The sequence below is a fragment of the Brachyhypopomus gauderio genome, chromosome 21 (genome assembly GCF_052324685.1).
Source record: "Brachyhypopomus gauderio isolate BG-103 chromosome 21, BGAUD_0.2, whole genome shotgun sequence".
Lineage (NCBI taxonomy): Eukaryota > Metazoa > Chordata > Actinopteri > Gymnotiformes > Hypopomidae > Brachyhypopomus > Brachyhypopomus gauderio.
The window spans coordinates 47,175-67,496 of record NC_135231.1 but is presented as its reverse complement, the minus strand read 5'-3'; the positions used below and the strand labels follow the sequence as shown (position 1 = coordinate 67,496).

At 41.2% G+C, this 20,322-nt stretch overlaps 1 protein-coding gene across 4 annotated transcripts; it reads right to left on the bottom strand.

The window, feature by feature from the left end:
- Nucleotides 1–12,609: 12,609 nt before the first annotated feature.
- LOC143485207 (uncharacterized) lies at nt 12,610–19,665 on the bottom strand. Of its 4 annotated transcripts, none has more exons than XM_076984547.1 (5): nt 18,251–19,665; nt 17,973–18,017; nt 17,816–17,896; nt 17,618–17,729; nt 12,610–17,516 (listed from the first exon to the last, which is right to left on the bottom strand). In XM_076984547.1, exon 5 carries the CDS (start codon nt 16,090–16,092, stop codon nt 13,351–13,353), a length of 2,742 nt encoding a protein of 913 aa, XP_076840662.1. In that variant the 5' UTR covers nt 16,093–17,516; nt 17,618–17,729; nt 17,816–17,896; nt 17,973–18,017; nt 18,251–19,665; the 3' UTR covers nt 12,610–13,350. The 4 variants fall into 4 exon arrangements, with proteins under 4 accessions (XP_076840662.1, XP_076840664.1, XP_076840663.1 ...); XM_076984550.1 differs by having other exon boundaries at nt 15,514–17,516; XM_076984549.1 differs by having other exon boundaries at nt 17,816–18,017; nt 18,251–18,270.
- Between the last annotated feature and the right edge of the window lie 657 nt (nt 19,666–20,322).

The following is a 20,322-nucleotide window of genomic DNA, read 5'->3' as shown; positions in this document are numbered from 1 at the left end:
CAGCGTAGTCTTGATGGGCTGTGAGTATTGGAGGGAAGGGGCAGTAAACATTTTTCTCCTCTCTAGGTGCCTGAGTGCACGATTGAGGTGTAAGCACTGGAAGTGGAGGGTGGTAAACATCCTTCTCCTCTCTAGGTGCCTGGGCGAAGTGATGCAGGGCATGATGGGTGACATAGTCATCAGTTCTTTTTAGTGAACTCTCTTGAAGGGATAGGAACTCGAATTCTTTATTGTGATCGGAACTACTCATATCTGCTGCTGCTGTTTCCAGCACTATAGCTTCTGCATGGGCAGCTTCAGCTTCTCGCTGAAGATTGATGTGATCAATTCTGGCTTCCAGCTTGGCTTTCTCAATCTTGAGTTCACTCTCCTTTTCTGTGAAGGCCAGCCTGGTTTTGGCTGCCTCTGCTTTAGCACGGGCTCGTGCTGCTTCCAAGCTGACTCTAGAGCTTGTTGATGAGCGTACAGAGCGTGATTTTCTGGAGCGATTGTCAGAGAGGACTGAACCTGTCACACCGCCATTTTGAGAGCTTTTTACTTTGTCTTCAGCTGGAATCTCTACTGACTTGACTGTGGTTTCCATGGAGATAAAGTGCACTGAAGCTTGTCTACGTTAAAATCCTTCTTAAGTTCCACAGCGAATGGTCGTCTTTTTACTATGCTGTTCTCACTAAGGTTGTTGCAGGCAACATATTTTTAGCTATACAGCTAGCTTAACATTATATTCTCCAGCCATGCATCCTCCAAGGAACAGACACGTTGTTGAATTCGGCAGGATTTTATGTAGGAAAATATGTAATTTGTAAAACTGCAAAAAAAGGACGCAAAATACAAACTGGTAAGTATCTGAGTAAATACTAAGTAATCAATGCTTTAACAACTAAACACCAATACACCTATATGAATCGACAGCAAACTGACTATTTCCAAAAGCTGTACTCAACTCAAATATTAACATAAACAGGTTAATATTAGTGTAAACAAAGTAAAACTTACAGACGAAGCCGTTTTGTGGGCTTTAAGGCACAGGATTGAAAGGATTGCAGAGCTGAGCTGGTCACGCTAAGAGTCCACAGAGAAAAAAAGGCATTCCTGACACTACTTCCTGTTCAATAAAGTTATCTGCAATCACCACTAGGTGGTGCTAAAGAGTATACAAAAGAACTACTCTAACGAATCCAATACAAATATATTGCCACAATTTTACAATACTGTCATCATACTGCCCAATCCTAGTAGGTGCTATTATTAGCTTAGCTCAACAAGTTTTTAAAATAAATATATATTAAAACACACGTTTACTCCTCTGTTCCTTTCAGATGCACTTTTGAAATATTTAAATCCTGTTTCTACACATCCTGGGCCACCAGAAGACACATTCTCAACCTTATCACCTTCCAGTGAGGCAGCATTACACCATCATATCCCTCCACCTCACTACACCAATATTTATTTATTATTCATATTTACACCATCATATCCCTCCACCTCACTACACCAATATTTATTTATTATTAATATTTACACCATCATATCCCTCCACCTCACTACACCAATATTTATTTATTATTAATATTTACACCATCATATCCCTCCACCTCACTACACCAATATTTATTTATTATTAATATTTACACCATCATATCCCTCCACCTCACTACACCAATATTTATTATTAATATTTACACCATCATATCCCTCCACCTCACTACACCAATATTTATTTATTAATATTTACACCATCATATCCCTCCACCTCACTACACCAATATTTATTTATTATTAATATTTACACCATCATATCCCTCCACCTCACTACACCAATATTTATTTATTATTAATATTTACACCATCATATCCCTCCACCTCACTATATATAAAATAGGATGGGGTACATGTAACTTGGATATCAAAGCCGTCTTGACAGGTTTATTGCCCCCCAATAAAACTTTATGACCCCAATACATTTTTATGACCCCTCCCCCTTATCGTGTTCTGTACATAGTGGGGATGAGATCTAATAGTAATTGTTTTTTTATCAGGAGTCCCTAAATGCTCCTCTTTGAAGTAATGTGTGTGTGTGTGTGTGTGTGTGTGTGTGTGTGTGGGCACGTGTCTATGTGTGTGTGAGGGCCTGTGTGGGATGCCGGAGCGTCTGAGTGGGGCAGCGTGGCAAGGAGGGTGGTGTGAATGGGGAGATCACCGTCTCCATTGTGCTTTAAACTATGTTTGTGTGTGATAGGTAAGAGCGTGGATAGCCCCCCCTAAACAATTGACTCCCACCAATCTAATGTATTAGGGATCATCCTGTGTCTGTAACCAGATAGCGATCCTGTCTTTGATGCGCGTGTGTGTGTGTGTGTGTGTGTCCAGGTGTGTGTGTGAGTGAGGGCGCGTGCCTAGGTATGTGAGGGCACGTGCCTATGTGTGTGTGTGTGAGAGCATGTGCCTAGGTGTGTGTGCTATCCAAAATCATATGGTCTTTTGAAGTATGAGCTGTGTGTCCCAAATCAGAGTGTCTCTAATTTAAATTAGTTGATTTTTATCAGAAACATATGGCTGTAGAGAGTCGTTTTCTATTTTTGTTTGCCAGTTATGGCTGTTATGTGTTTTTGAAAGAGACACACTGCAAAAAGTACCATCTTGATAAGTTAAAATTGCTCAAGAATATTATTCTATTTAAAAAATCAGAGCCATTTTGAATAATCAATATGCCACTATAATTCAAATATTATGTTTGTGTCAATTTCACATTATTTCAACCTTCCACAAATCAAATCTCAAACATGGTCCTGAGTTGAGCAGACTTCTGCCAAGAGAGGTTGCAGTCTCATGAGGCAGCCAAAGGTGTGTACTGAAAGGTGTGTCAACAGCAACCACCCACAGCTGACACATGCCTCATTTACATAACACTGGAGGTAAGAAGGGCTTATCACACCTGCCAAGAGACCAAGAGTCTAGTTGGGACACTGTCGAAAGCAGGCGGCTTGGTAGTTCTAGTGGGGTACTGTCGAAAGCAGGCGGCTTGGTAGTTCACCTCACTTTCATGTCTTCTCTGGTAGCTCAACGTGTTGAGCCACATGCTCCCGATTAGAAGCGAAGTGCAGGAGCTACATGGGATCAAATCCCACTTCCACCTTTATTTCCCAGCAAGATATCTCTTAGTCAAATACCTGAAACCAAGTAATTTTTTTTTACCAGACAGCTAGTGAATCCGAAATCACATTTTGTGGACAGATGACAAACTCGGATTTGAAATATAAATTGTAGAGGCAACTGCAAATTGACATTGTACATTTTATCCTTGCCTCAAAAGACCTAAAGTTTACCCTGTCTTCATGTCTTCTCTGGTAGCTCAATGTGTTGAGCCACATGCTCCCAATTAGAAGCAAAGTGCAGGAGCTACATGGGTTCAAATCCCACTTCCCTGTTTCCCCTGTCTTCATGTCTTCTCTGGTAGCTCAACGTGTTGAGCCACATGCTCTCAATTAGAAGCGAAGTGCAGGAGCTACATGGGTTCAAATCCCACTTCCACCTTTTTTTCCCAGCAAGATATCTCTTAGTCAAATACCTGAAACCAAGTAATTTTTTTTTACCAGACAGCTAGTGAATCCGAAATCACATTTTGTGGACAGATGACAAACTCGGATTTGAAATATAAATTGTAGAGGCAACTGCGCATTGACATTGTACATTTTATCCTTGCCTCAAAAGACCTAAAGTTTACCTCACTTTCATGCCTTCTCTGGGAGCTCAACGTGTTGAGCCACATGCTCCCAATTAGAATCGAAGTGCAGGAGCTACATGGGTTCAAATCCCACTTCCACCTTTTTTTCCCAGCAAGATATCTCTTAATCAAATACCTGAAACCAAGTAATTTTTTTTTACCAGACAGCTAGTGAATCCGAAATCACATTCTGTGGACAGATGACAAACTCGGATTTGAAATAAATTGTAGAGGCAACTGCGCATTGACATTGTACATTTTATCCTTGTAACTTTCGTTAGATGATTATTATAGATATTAACCTCCTATTATGTGCATCCTTTTCAAACAGCCGTACTGTTTAGGGTCACTTTAACCCTGGTGCATGTTTAATTGTTCAAAAGATGTCTGAAACCAAAAAAATCCTAACAAACAGTGTGAATATTTAATTACTAACTACATTACTAATTATTCTATCAATATTTAGTGCAAACTATGTTCAAACTATGATACCAAACACACACAACACTCTCATACACTTATACACACACACATTCACACACATACACACACACATACACACACACACACACATACACACACACACACACATGCACACAAACACACTCTCATACACACACACACAGACACACATACACACACACACACACACATGCACACAAACACACTCTCATACACAAACACACTCTCATACACACACACACACACAAACACACACACACACACACAAACACACACACACACAAACACATACACAAACACACAAACACACTCTCATACACACACACAAACACAAACACACACTCAAACACACACAAACACACACACACAAACACACACACAAACACACACACACACATACACACACACAAATAAAAAAAATAAAAAAATTTTAAAAAGGGTCAAAAATTTAAAAAAGGGTCAAATTGACCGGAACAGTATCTATGTGATATAAACATGCAGGGGGTGGTTGCAAATAACTGACATAAATTATTTTCATATAATATGTTGATTACACTAATTAACCCAAGCAGAAGAAGTTTCATACAGAAAAAATTATTTTAAATAGTTTTCCTACATCTTCAAACTTTGAAACGGGTCAAATTGACCCACAACACGATAGGAGGGTATGGTGTTCATTTTGTATCAAATGAAAAAAATACACTTAATTATTTTTAAATCTCAGACTCATTGGCCTTGGCTAATTTTCTATGAAGAACATGTTGTATATCAAAACGCATTTTCAATGAACAAAATGTGAATGTGAATGTAACAAACAAAAGAAATGCAAAACCATGAAACTAAGAACGCGAAAAACTCAACGCGATGATTGATAACAAAAGGGAAACAAAAACCGCCGGGGGAAGAACTGGCTCACCAATCTGGACGGCAAAATAAAAAACTTCCCAAAACGGTAAAAGAAGAGACAAGAGAAAAAATACAGCGGGGGGAAAACTTGAGATGGACCCAAAAGGGCGCAGAACTGAGAACACTTGAAAAACAGCTTGAGAGAAGAGAGAGGCAAAAGCAACAGGGAGAATACCAGGAAAACCATTACCGGCTGGCTGCTCGAGAGAGAACAAACAACTCAGCGAAGAAGAGATGACATTGGCCTCCCTAAGTAGGGAGCAAGTCAGCTGCATCTCATCTTCACTGATTACGTCTACTAGATGTAGACTGTGACCGCCCTCTGGTGTTCATGGGCGGGGCAGTGCTGGGGCCTGCCCTGACAATAAATGGGACATAAATTACACCAACCATGAAATCTTTACTGTTCTAACATGATGTAGCAATGTAGCTAAGTGGGTGCTTTCACTTGGTCATCAGCATCTCCATTAACCATGTCTGAAACACAAATACACATGACATGATTTCAGCTAACCAGCTCCATGTGCCTCTTGTCACTCCAGGCTCGGTTCACGCCAGTGCCCTTAACCCTGTGAAGCCCCCCCCCATGGGATGGCGCCTTCTCCAGACCAGAGGATCTCAGTCCTGCAGCCGTGCTCAGCTGGAGGAAGTGCTGCTGTGAATGCAATAAAGACACGAGGATTAAGGCAATGACTCACATCATGGCTGCCCACGGTGCGCCTCTCACTCGCACCCGTCTCTCAGTAGCAGGGGAGACTGACTGATGTCTCCATCCCCACCCACAGCTCCGCCTACGAACTCTCCCTCGCGCAGGGTTTTAAAAACGGCACCCCGAGCGTCGCTAAAGGCATTGCTAAAGGCTACGCTCTCATCGGTTATTTTTGCTATGGCTTTCAACATTTTTAAGGCGCAATCCCAGGACTTTGACCCCAAAGATGATGCTGAAATGGCTGCGCTCGTGGACGCGTACGAGCGGCTGTCTTTGAACGATTCTGGAGTCGCTGACTGCACAGACGGCTGCATCACCGCTCCGATCCTGAACATCGTTCGTGCCGTAACCGGGGAACTGCTGGGTCAGATTATTGCAACTGACCTGAAAGAAACCTGCCACGGCTGCGTGATAGACCATCCTAGCCAGCGTCAACATGCATGCCTGCAGGATCCAGAGGACTACTACCTGGCAAACAACGCGCCAAAGCTATTCACCCGGCTCTTTAAACCATGGTTCGAAAAAGTCATCGCTCGCGCGCTGAAGCTTTGCGAGGTGAACGCGATCCCGTCAGCGCAGAAGCTACGTGGAGCTGCGGAAACTTTTGTTGCTGACCTGAGCGGCGAGAGAAACATTTCCGACTCGTTGAGAGACGTTCACGAAAAAAATCACGCGATCTGTACTGCAGAATTGTATGTAGACGTAACTGACTTTTGGCGGGTTCACGAGACTCTGAATAAGCCAGGTAACCAAGTCTGGAGCACTCTGCCTATAATCGCGACCAGAAAATTGAGTGAATTTTAAAAAATGTGTATTTTCTACGTGTGTGATTAAAAAAAAATGTGTATTTTCTACGTGTGTGATTTTTAAATGTGTATTTTCTACGTGTGTGATTTCAATAAATGAATGATTTTGGCAACATTGTGGTCATTGTCTATTTAGATAAGCACCATGACTGAGCGGGTATTTAAAAATATATACTACGAACCCGCTTTGCCCGGGTCTTATGGGGGGGTTGAAAATCTGAGAAGAGCCGTTATTGCTAAAATTGGTAAATGCGTTGACGGTAAGCGAGTTAAAAGATGGTTAATGGAACAGGATTCTTACACGCTACATAAGCCGGTTAAGACTAAATTTAAAACAAACAGAGTGTTTGTTCTCGATATCGATGCGCAATGGCAGACCGATCTGGTCGATATGGCTGCTTTATCTGAGCATAATAACGGTATGAAATTCATGATAACATGCATCGACATCTTATCAAAATATGCGTGGGTTCGCGTAATTAAAAATAAGAGTGCTGTCGAGGTAACCAAGGCATTCAATTCAATTTTAAACGAAGGAAGAAAACCGGGAAAGCTTCAAACTGACCATGGTAAAGAATTTTTTAATAAAAACTTTGAAGCTCTGATGACAAAGTTTAAAATTACGCACTTTGCAACCGGTACTGGGGTGAAAGCCAGCGTGTGTGAGCGGTTTAACCGTACACTGAAAACGCGTATGTGGAGATATTTCACAAGTTTTAACACGCGAAAATACATCAACGTTATTCAGGATCTGGTTCATTCCTATAATAATACTTATCATTCGAGTATTAAGATGAAACCATCCGACGTGAACAAAACCAACGCATTCAGTGTGTTTAAAACGCTGTATTGTTTTCCTAAAGGTAAAAAAAGACGTGCTTTCGCTTTTAACGTGGGTGACACCGTTAGAATTTCGCGAGTTAAACATCCGTTTGAAAAAGGGTATGAACAAACATATACAGATGAAATATTCACTATTTACGAGAGATTCCCTTGAGACCCCCATGTATATAGGTTAAAGGATTATGACAGAGAAATTTTGGAAGGGGTATTTTACGAGCAGGAGATACAGAAGATTATTTTTAATAAGGATAAGGTTTTTAAAGTAGAGCGAATATTACAAACGCGCAGACGTAAGGGGATTAAATACTGTCTTATCAAATGGGTCGGTTGGCCTGATAAATTTAATTCTTGGGTTCCTGCTAAGGACGTGTTGGATATCACACGGCGATAAAGACCTTTATACGCGTGCATCGGGCTCATTTTTTAATCAAACATGCTCGAGCAAGGATTTTATGTCACTCTCCCGAGTAATGCGTCTGCTAGCGTTTATCCGGATAATATGATTTCACGTTACACAACGAAGTTCGCTATGCCGTTGGAACTTTCGGGCGCGTGGGAGGTAGCAATGGTTGAGGTGCAGTACCCGCACACCTGGGCTTCGTTGGGGGAGCATGAAAACACGTTTAATGTGGAATTAAGATCGCAAGATGTCGCGTCTGACAGCGCTTATTTCAAGTGTCAAATCCTTTCAGGATATTATGGTAAAATAGAAACACTCATCCACGAAATGAACAGAGCTATGAAGAAACACGACATAGCAGTGGTTTTAAAATGTAGCTCGATGAGGGGGAAAATAACTATGGCTACTGAGAAGCCATATTTTATTAATACTGCGGGTAAGCTGGCCCGAATGTTAGGTATGCGTGACGACGTCGCGTTATCTTTTCAAAAACCTGAAGCTCCATTTCCTGCAGATATTCGTGCAGGGCTGTACAGTCTATTTGTGTATTCAGACGTGGTGCAATACCAGAGAGTGGGCGATAGCTTCGTGCCTCTTCTGAGGATGGTACATATAACGGGGGATAATAACGAGATCGTCACATTCACGTTTGACAGGCCACACTACGTAGCTGTCACCAAACATCTGATAAGTGACATAATTGTTGAAGTTAAAAACGATCAAAACGTTCATATACCGTTCAGATACGGGAAGTTTGTAGTTAAACTTCATTTTAGACCTGTTAAACATTATTTTGGTCTGTAAGAATGTACGATAACGACTACGCTGACGCGCAAAGCTATATCGATTATTATGCTCAGCAGGCAGGTTGTGGCCTGCCAGGCTTTAGCGGAAGTCCAGTCATGTACGGGAAAGGGCTAGGGGGTGTGCTTAGAGGATTATTCAGAAGAGCACTACCCATTATTAAACGCGGATTCGATATTGCAAAACCACACCTTAAAACTGCGGCGAAAGGCATTGTGGGTGATGTAGTTTCTAACGTCATGAACTATCAGACACGCCCCCCTAGTCAGGAGGGGTCAGGACTCGCATCTCTTTCGAAGAGGAAAAGACCTCCTGGACGACGACACGCCCCCCAGAACGCGCGGCTTCTAAATCGAATGCCAGTACTAATTCATGTAGGCGCAGGAGTAAGAACCGCTGCTCATCATCATCATCGGGACAGAAGAAGAGAAAGAGGGGTGATATATTTTAAAATATGGCGTTTTTACATGGTCTTTCAGCCGAGTGTGTGAAGAGTGAGCTAGATATTTTTGCGCTACCGTACACACAAACAAGCATTGAAAAATACACCATTGTAGAGATACCCCCTCTGTCAGCGTTGACGGATTCCACACCTATAGAATTTTTTATCGCCGGGAATGGCTCTGATTACATTGATCTAAATAATTCATACATTTATTTGAGATGCAAGATCACTAACGATGACGGCTCAGATATTGATCCGGGCGCTGAGGTAGGCTGCGTTAACTACCCAGTGGCATCCTTATTTTCGCAAGTGGACGTTATGCTCGGCGATAGACTAATAACACAGTCTAGCAACACATATCCATACAGAGCAATGTTTGAGTGTCTGTTGAATTACGGTATGGGACCTCTACGTACACAGTTCACAGCCGGCTTGTTTGCAAAAGACACACGTGGACAATTAGATGTTTCAGCACCGAGCGGTCGTAATGAGGGACTTAAAGAAAGAGCTGAGTTTAGTGCTCGTAGCAATACATTCGATATGATAGGGCCCATACATTCAGATATTTTCTTCCAGGAGAAGCTTTTACTGAATGGGGTGGATATCCGGGTTAAAATGATCCGTAGTAAAGATGAATTCTGTCTCACGAGAGAAGGGAATATGAATTATACCATAAAACTTTTATCAGCATCTCTTTTTGTGAAGAAAGTGGCCGTTTCACCCGCTGTAAAACTGGGACACGCACGTGCTCTTTTAAACACCACCGCAAAATTCCCTATGGAGCGTGTATGTATGAAGTCATTTAGCCTACCTGTAGGAAGCCGTGTATGTGCCCAAGAAAATCTGTTCCTAGGTCCTTTACCTAAAAGTATAATTTTTGCTATGTGTGACAATGACGCCTTTAGCGGGAGTTATGTGAAAAACCCATTTAATTTTAAACATTATGACACAGAGTTTGCTGCTCTGTATATCGATGGTGTACAAATCCCATCAAAACCTTTCCAGCCGAATTTCCTTAATGGTAATATTGCCCGAGAATATCACTCGCTTGTACAGGCTTCTGGCAAGCATTTGAAAGATCAGGCTTTGGCTATAAATAGACAAGAATATGCCAACGGGTATACACTATTCGCATTTAATCTGGCTCCTGATGAGAACTGTGGATCTCATCTGTCATTGATAAAATCTGGAAATTTACGTCTGGAACTTAGGTTCCGTCAGTCGCTGCCCCGTACCGTGACGCTGATAGTTTACGCTGCATTCGACGCCGTTATTGAAATTAATAACCGTAGGAATGTGCTAATTGATTATCAGTGATGAATACAAATCAACTAACGCTTCTCATGAGAAGCTGTCGCGGCGTGAGCAGAAGTTTTTACGGTGTTGTACCCGCTGATCAATTACCGACCTATAAACTTAATTTCCCATGTTTAATGATAGTCAACACACACCCGAGTCATATGCCTGGCGAGCATTGGCTAGCCATTTACCTGAATGAGGATCATTCTGGAGAATTTTTTGATTCATACGGTAACTCTCCAAGCTACCCGCTTTTCCCTCGCAGCATTACCAGTTTTCTGCATAAAAACTGCGATGAGGTCAAATATAACTCTGTGCAGGTTCAGAGTGATGATTCTATGTGTTGTGGGCAACACTGCGTGTTTTTCTTACTTAACAGAGCTAAAGGAAAATCGTTTACTGAAATTGTATCTATGTATAATGATGATTTGAAAAGAAATGATGCCATGGTTGTCTCTTATGTGAAAAAAATTTACCCCCGATTAAACAAAAAGACATGTACAACCGCATGCATACAAGGTGTTAACTCACGTAATATGTGTACCAATTATAAAAAAAATACTCAACTGATTATGTAATAAATGAATTTTATTAGAATAAAAAGCATAATAAAACATTACAGAGTCATTCTTTACATGAATTAATAAGAAAGCCACGATGAACTGTCTAAAGATGGCGGTTTAAAAATCTCAGACGTTGTCGGGTGCTTAGGTGGTGGAGTGGTGATTGTAAATGCTGGTGTACCACGTCTATTTTTAGTCTTTAATATAGAAATTTTACGCCGCACTTCAACATTAGGGATGAACAGGGAGATTTAAGATCGCTGCGGCTTGTAGAAACTCGCCCCATCCTAGAGGTCTCTTTTCATCCGCAACGCTATGTGAAGCGGTTAAATTCTTTATCAGGTCTAGCATATGCGACCCCTCAACGGTATTGCCCTTGAAAATAAACTCGCCATTTTCATTCCATGCAGTGAGACCCGCTGACTTTGAAAATTTATCCATAACGTATGCTGCCTTTTGTTTATTCCTGCCGGACACGTTATTAATAATCTCTGCTACCAAACCCTCACCTCCACGATCCTCGCTAACTGGGGCGGCGACGGTATGCACATCATCACCGCTCGTCTCCTGAGGTTTGATCAATGTTAGACGTAAGGTCTCTGAATCGTTTTGCTTAGCGATATTTAGATATCTTTGAAGCGTGGAGGCATATAATTTCGCTTTTTCATACCCGTCAAGATCTGTTCTCGTTAGAATACGGCGAATAGCAACATCAATCTCATTTTCAACCGCCTGCTTGATACCTTCTTTTCCTGAGGATGCATTTTTAATTTTCTCAATCTGCTGCGAAGATACCAGATACATTTTTTCCGCGGTCTCCATTATTTAACCTTGGGATGTCAGTAAACTACTTATGAACGGAATGGCGACGCTTAATAGCGGCAGAAGAAAACCCCCAGTCTGGTTAACGGCCCGGCGCTTGTTGATAATTGATCCTTTTTTATTAGCAAATAGTTTAATAATCTTTTTCTTGGTTTTAAATTTTCTATACTGTTGAGATGTTAGAGGAATCTTCCCCTTCAAGAGATTTAAAGCTATTTCACATAGGCATAAAATGAGCTCGTCGGATGCCGAGTGAAGAATATCGCGTCTCTGCTTCTGCGTCGCGTGATAAAGGGTTTTTAGCGCAGGGAGTTGCTTCCTTAATCTAGCAGACATGATTTAGATCTTAGATGTTTTTTTCTTAGCGATATAAACGGCGGGGTTCTCCCAGGAGAACAAACCGGATCTGAGACGTAGCTCTTCTGGGGTTGGCGCTTTGAGATCAATAAATAAATACCCGTATGGTCGGCACGTGGCGTCAAGAAAACATTCCATAAAATATTTGGTGTTATTCGGGTACATCTGTCGCGCCAGTATACTAATTTGGAGTTTATCCCTCGGATTTTTAAAAAGAACCATATAATTAGTGTTTAAACTAATAGTTCTTGTTGCCTTTCCTTGATAAAACAAATTTTGCACCAGATAAAGTACGCTTAAATTCCTGTGATGAATATACTTTGTAAACGCCCTCTGAATCTCAGGAGTTTTCGACGCCGTTTCCATCAGATCATCAATAATTAACCAGTTAATCTTCTCAACAGGGAATAGCGCATCGTCACACAGAGATGCTGGAATACCTTCGATGAAATTAATATTTAATTTTTTCAGCAAATCATCATACAGCGGCTGCCAGCAACTGTAACACCAAACAATGTTATCAGGAACATGTGTACATGTCACAGCACAATTATCTAACAATGTTTTAATAAAAAAAGATTTCCCGCTATTGCTAGGCCCACTTACAATGCATGAAAAAGGATGTTGTAACCTAACATCAAAACCATCACAGTGATTCATATTTACAGATATACACAATAATGTACAGAAAAGAGAACAAAACAATAACAATTAAAAATAATTAAAATAAAAAATAAAAATATATTAAACACACCGGGGTTTCTCCCTACCACCAGCCTTAAATAGTTAAACACACCTACCACACACTGAGGACCGCTAGAGATGTCAAAAACCATAAGGCACAGTGGAGAAATCAGACAGAAGCACGCGCTTATCATACACGACTCTGAATCTTTTCAATAATGGTTTATTTCTTAAGTGAAAACCGTTTTTATCTCGCCATATCTGGTTTCGTGATGTCATGAGCTCTTTTGATTGACTCGGATCTTTAACATGCGTATCAACCAGATCCGTAAGAGATTTCAGGTTAACTATTTTACTGGTGTTGTAATTTAATGTGATCCCCTTAACTTTCAACAACGTCTGGCCTTGAGCCGTGCGGTACCCGTAGGTCTTTGGACCGCCGCTCACAAACTCCACAATATGATCACCATCTGCCAACTCGCTAGTAAGATCGCCTAAGAAATCTCCGAGCATAGGTTTAGAGTCACCATCGCGAGAGACAAAAACGATAGTCAGTGTCTGTGTACAGCACGCGCCTCTGAAGCTTCTCCATTACATTATAGAGCTCCAACCGGGCATAGGCAGTGGTAAAAAGACCTATAAAAACATTTGAATTACCAGGATCCAAACATCTCTGATCGGCATATCGCCACTGAATCATCGCCACATCGTCTGTCACAAATGTGAAGTTGCTGACATTATACATTTCAGAGAACATGAACTGTAAAAATGCTTCAGGCTCTGAAACAAGGGTAGTGTTTAATCTGTCAGCTCTCTGGCATAGCTTACCCCAAAGAGAATTCAGAGCCAGCTTTGCCACAGATCTCTTAGCAGGGTTTTGGGTAATATTTTCAGGCTGCAACACGATGCCTTCACGCTGGCTGTACAGACGTATGTACTCGCGTTCGTCATCACCGTTCTTGACCCATGCCGGGTAGCCTGAGCTCTCCTGTTTTGTTTTTAAAAACATCTTGATGTACCCCGAAAAGAGTTCTGAAGAGCTTGCCGGGAAGTGCCACACTTCAAAAATTCTGATAACTGTATACCCCAGCTCCAGAGCTTTCAAAACTTCTATGCTCGACCACGTACTGGTTAGAGCCCGTTCAGCATCACTGTGCTGGCAATTTGACATCCCTGCGATCACGCATTCTCTACAGAGAGGAAACAACAACTTCCCCCCCACACGGAATGGCAGGACAGGCATCCACAGACCTCTAGGGGGAAGCACTTTGATTCTGAAAATGCCAAAGTAATTCTCCAACGGTTCAAAGTCTTTAAAAATGATCGTTGGGTGCCCCACGGGATATGTTTTTGTCTTATTCACAAACGGATAAAGTGAGGTGAAATCGTAATACTCGATCTTCTCGCCCGGCTGTGCCACATAGTGGAGGTGGAGTGCGTTCGTCCTACCACCAAACAGCGCATCACGTGGGTTCAGCCGTTCTGGTATGTCGAATGATTTCAGAAAGCATTTCACAACATCATCAGATTTTCTCATTACCAACCACTCATGCTCCCACAATACAGTCACCTGTACCTTATGGGTGTGTTTCAGGTATTGGATTCTGTCCTGTGTTCTCTCTCTCACCTCCCCGTAAGACATGTCTTTGTATAAGGGGTGTTGGACGTGTGGCGCGAAACACTTTGAACATCCGTGATAAAAACATCCTAAGAATTCAAAGACATTTCCTGACCCATCTCCTGCCTCATAATAACCATCTACCGCGTATCTGCCGAACCATACTTCACCACCATTGAGAGCGTGTTGTATGTGAATGTTCTGGCTACGCATTAAGAATTCTAGCCACTGAATAGCGGGTGTAGAAAACGTCTTCTGTCTATTTATACACAGGTCCAAAGGAGGAATGGCCACGGTGTTCCTAGCTAAAAAGCGAGTTCTGAAAATTTTTAAACACACGCTAGCTATAGTGATGCAGCTAAACGGATCAACGTTTGAGTTGTCTAAGATTTCCCGTCTGAAGATCATGCATGCATTTCTCAAAATCTTCACGTCGTTTACACAGTACAATTCTATCTCTTTAGCAAAATCAAAGACACCATCTTTTACAGTCTCATACCAGCGGTAAAACTCGTCTCTGTCTTTCCTCAACATGTAGTCAACATCGTAGAATTCGGGGGCGGGGTAAGGCCCCACATACCCTTGATTTTCAGGAATATTAAATCTGTGGGGAAAATGCCCTTTGATTTCTGTCGCGAACCCCATCGCACGCGGCATGGCTGCCAGCCTCATAGGCAGAAAACACAGGCTGTCAATAAACCTCTGATTGAATGCATCATCGGTAAAGCACATCACCTTGCTGCCCTGCGCAATGATAGTGGGAGTAACCCCCTGCTTGACGAGATAGTTGAGCAACAAATACGAGTCGTACCCTTTAGCATTATGAACTACGAACGTGTACCCTGAAAATTTCTTATTTCTAAACCTAGTGAAGAAATGCTTCACACAAACCTCTCCAGCAGCAGTCCACGTATCTCCTTTAAAATCCATACAGCAGATGAAGTTAGCGACATGTTTACCCGTTTCTTGGTGGCATTCGAAATCATAAAAGATGAGCTTTTCACAAGGCTCTTTCACAGGCAGTGGTTGAATGAAGCACTGGTGATCATGTGACGAATCAATTGTCTCGCCACAGAGCTTACAACGCGGCTCCGCACACTTATGTTTCATGCGGCCTGATAATGGTATGTCAAACACCTTGTTACAGTTACGGCAGTAAAACGCTCTGCTACACAAGCTACTACCCTCCACAGAACCCATCTGTCGTTTGTGCGCGTCATAACAATAACGTGACCTACACAACCTTTGACAGTCCATGCATCGAGTTAACTTATCCTCACTACGTTTGTAGCATTCAGCGTCAAGACAAACATTACAGTGGTAAACACATTTATGACCCATTTTACGACTGTATGTAGCATAGCAGAATTTACAAAAATATTCACTACCCAACAAGGCCTTGACATTCTTTACACCGTAATAATGATTCTTTTGCAGATATATGAAGATCGTTCTATCATGAGGTAACTCGCTGGTTTGAAAAAAACTGTATCCTTTCTTTGACCTGTCACGATACAGAACCACAATTTTACACCCCAGATGCTGTTCAAACAAAGGTATATCAGCAAAACTAACCATATACTCAGCAGTTAGACCAACATCACGCTGTAAATTGTTAGCCGACGCCTCCACGTCTACAATGTTCATTTCTGGATTCAATAACTGCACTACACATAATGCAAAACACAAGTTATTCCGGTTATGGAAAACATACAACTCTTAACTTTTTACAAACAATTTCTGATTCCAGCAGATCAGCTAATTTATGCTTCCTTCCGGCTCCGCCTCTGGGGGCATGAACAATTTGAATAACGATTTCTAATGTATCATCCGATAATATTTCAACTTTACTTTAAATTGCATTTTCAAATAATGCCAGAAAATGATCCATTTCTACCCTGCCATTGACTACAGGTACACGTGACCCCACATCGATCGTATCACCACGTATTGCTACAGTAATCGCATCACCGGCAGAAATTAAGGGGTTAGCTTCGGCCAACAACCCCTCTAGCTGTTCCAAAACCATTACAAAAAATTCAGCAAAGCTATCGACGTTTTGTAGCAGAGCCGAAAAATTTATAGCTCTACGAAGCTCGGTGTTATTAAAACGCGGTCTCTTCACCATACGGGTGTCAGAATCTGCTGAACTAGAGCCACACCCACTCTGCTGAGCGTTAGGCTCGTTGCTAATCAACTCGGCCTCCTCAATACTGTCAAGCATGCGCTCAATTTGGTCAAACAAGCTGTTATCGCTGGAGAGATCAGCCGGTACCCCCGTCAATATCATTTAAAATATCTGACAGCTCCTCAACACATTCGAAGGAATCTGCCTCATTATAACTGGGGCTAATAGCTACGGGTGTATCCGACAATATTTCTGTGTAGTTAGCGGTCTCATTTAGTGTACCATGCAAAGACCGGGTTGCTGTCCAATTAGAACAACCCTCATCAGCGTCAACATTTAAACTTTGACCCAAAGAAAAATCACAACTAGAAACAATATTATTCTCAACATCCATTGTCATCAAATTCTGATTTATTTCGTCAAAGACATCAAACGGTGCATTTACAACACTATTCTGTAAACTGAGCAAACTCTGGTTGATTAGATCCAACTCATCAGGCACGCTACGCGGTTCATCAAAACCCCGGTGGTTTGTAGCAGGCAGTATTACATTCGGTAATTCATTTACAACATTGATTAAATCAGTATTTACATAGTTGGATTCTTCAGACATGTTGCTAACAAGGATAAGATTAAAATAAAAAACTCAGAAAAAAACAAACACAAGAGGTAATAAGCTCGAGCCTACCGCGTGTGAATGTGATCAATGATGCGCCAAAACTCCTGAACAAGGCGTATAGTTGCGAACAAACTGCGGTGTAGCTCCCCCGATAACGCTTCAGATGGTCCGTTCCGTTCACTAAAACCCAGGTCCTCCAAAGCGAAAACCACAGCGTCCTTGGCTTGCATGAAATGAATAAAAAGTTCGGTAGGGTACTCCTCTACACTCCCCAAAAGAATCACGTAGGGTGACTCGGTGTATATCCGTCTTCGGAGTCCGATGCTGAAAACAAAACATAAAAGAAATGAGTTTCGATTATTCCACGTAAAAGTTAAAATAAAATTAGTTTTTTGTTTTTTTAAATCTTATCGGGAGGCGTGTACCCTGCGTCGTATTCCTCGATATTATCCGGAGCCCCGTAACCCTCCTGCTCGGGATCGATATTAATATCCGAAATATTACCCTCGTCGGATGGTTCTTCTTCAACAGGCGTATCTAATGAAGAAAATATGTAAAATGTTCATTACAGTTAACAACATAAATCACTGATAATTAAAAATAATTATTTTCTCTCTACTTACTAGTTACTTGCAGGGTTAAACGAATTCTGGGCGTCACTATTGCCACCGGCCTCACCACGCTAGATTCTCCAAACACTATAGCTGTAAATAAAATACAAAATGCTCTCAGTAATCGAAAAAACTAAGTACATTTTTTGCGATGTGTAAATTAACTTACGACGTCTTGAAAGCGGTCCGCAGGAACACGGGCAATTGCATAGAGCTGTTTTGAAGAGAAACGCGCGTCGAGTTTAAATCACACTAAGGCACCCCCCAAAACCCCGCCTATCACCCAGCCCCCCGCATTGCATTCTGGGGCGATACACACACCACACCCCCCACTACCCCTTCACGAACAGTTGTAAAAGAACTTCTAAAATCTTTTTAAAAAGTAAACGTTTAAAATCTTTTTTAAAAGTAAACGTTTAAAAAGTAAATGCTAAATAAAATACTTACTTTCACCCGCTGCATCGCGAGCAACTTCTGACACCATACGATCATCGCCCCCTGCAACAATATATTACAATAGTGAGAAACATAGCATTTAGGAAGAGGTTGGTTATTGATAAATAAAATGTTGTTTGCAAATTTTAAAAAGATAAATCAGACCATCTACAATGAAAATAAAAGTAAATAGTGAAAATCTTTCTTACCGTTAACGCTGTTAGATGCCATAGTTTTCTTGCGCTTTTTAGTTCTCGGCAACGCAGAAAAAAGATACACTTCTCTTTGCTTTTTAGTAACGAATTTATACAGAAAAGCCACGCAGGTTTTACGGGGGAAATCCCGCGTAAAAAAATCTGCTTTGTTCGCGAGAAGCCACTCCCCCATGAATTAAACGAGTATCTGCATGAACTCAGTTGATTAAGATAACGGCCGATCCACGAGACTTTTCTAGGTTGTAAATATTTTAAGACAATTAAACTTTTACTTATCTAAAATATATTTATTTTCCATAGAAGACACTATCTGTGTGAAGTTGATGCAGACAGGTGATTGCAACGGTAATTGCGTTAAGATGACTCAGACCATCTAAACTAATTTAGATAAAGGGGTCTCACGATGGTCCTGATCAATCGACTCTCTACAGCCATATGTTTCTGATAAAAATCAACTAATTTAAATTAGAGACACTCTGGTTTGGGGGACACAGCTCATACTTCAAAAGACCATATGATTTTGGATAGCACACACACCTAGGCACATGCTCTCACACACACACACATAGGCACGTGCCCTCACATACCTAGGCACGCGCCCTCACTCACACACACACCTGGACACACACACACACACGCGCATCAAAGACAGGATCGCTATCTGGTTACAGACACAGGATGATCCCTAATACATTAGATTGGTGGGAGTCAATTGTTTAGGGGGGGCTATCCACGCTCTTACCTATCACACACAAACATAGTTTAAAGCACAATGGAGACGGTGATCTCCCCATTCACACCACCCTCCTTGCCACGCTGCCCCACTCAGACGCTCCGGCATCCCACACAGGCCCTCACACACACATAGACACGTGCCCTCACACACACACACACACATACACACACACACACACACACACACACATATTACTTCAAAGAGGAGCATTTAGGGACTCCTGATAAAAAAAACAATTACTATTAGATCTCATCCCCACAATGTACAGAACACGATAAGGGGGAGGGGTCATAAAAATTTATTGGGGTCATAAAGTTTTATTGGGGGGCAATAAACCTGTCAAGACGGCTTTGAAATCCAAGTTACATGTACCCCATCCTATTTTATATATCTCACTACACCAATATTTATTTATTATTCATATTTACACCATCATATCCCTCCACCTCACTACACCAATATTTATTTATTATTCATATTTACACCATCATATCCCTCCACCTCACTACACCAATATTTATTTATTATTCATATTTACACCATCATATCCCTCCACCTCACTACACCAATATTTATTTATTATTCATATTTACACCATCATATCCCTCCACCTCACTACACCAATATTTATTTATTATTCATATTTACACCATCATATCCCTCCACCTCACTACACCAATATTTATTTATTATTAATATTTACACCATCATATCCCTCCACCTCACTACACCAATATTTATTTATTATTCATATTTACACCATCATATCCCTCCACCTCACTACACCAATATTTATTTATTATTCATATTTACACCATCATATCCCTCCACCTCACTACACCAATATTTATTTATTATTCATATTTACACCATCATATCCCTCCACCTCACTACACCAATATTTATTTATTATTCATATTTACACCATCATATCCCTCCACCTCACTACACCAATATTCATTTATTATTAATATTTACACCATCATATCCCTCCACCTCACTACACCAATATTTATTTATTATTAATATTTACACCATCATATCCCTCCACCTCACTACACCAATATTTATTTATTATTAATATTTACACCATCATATCCCTCCACCTCACTACACCAATATTTATTTATTAT

Coding starts and splice junctions, on each gene's coding strand:
- LOC143485207 (XM_076984547.1), bottom strand. CDS start 16,092: ATGAACATTGTAGACGTGGAGGCGTCGGCTAACAATTTACAGCGTGAT.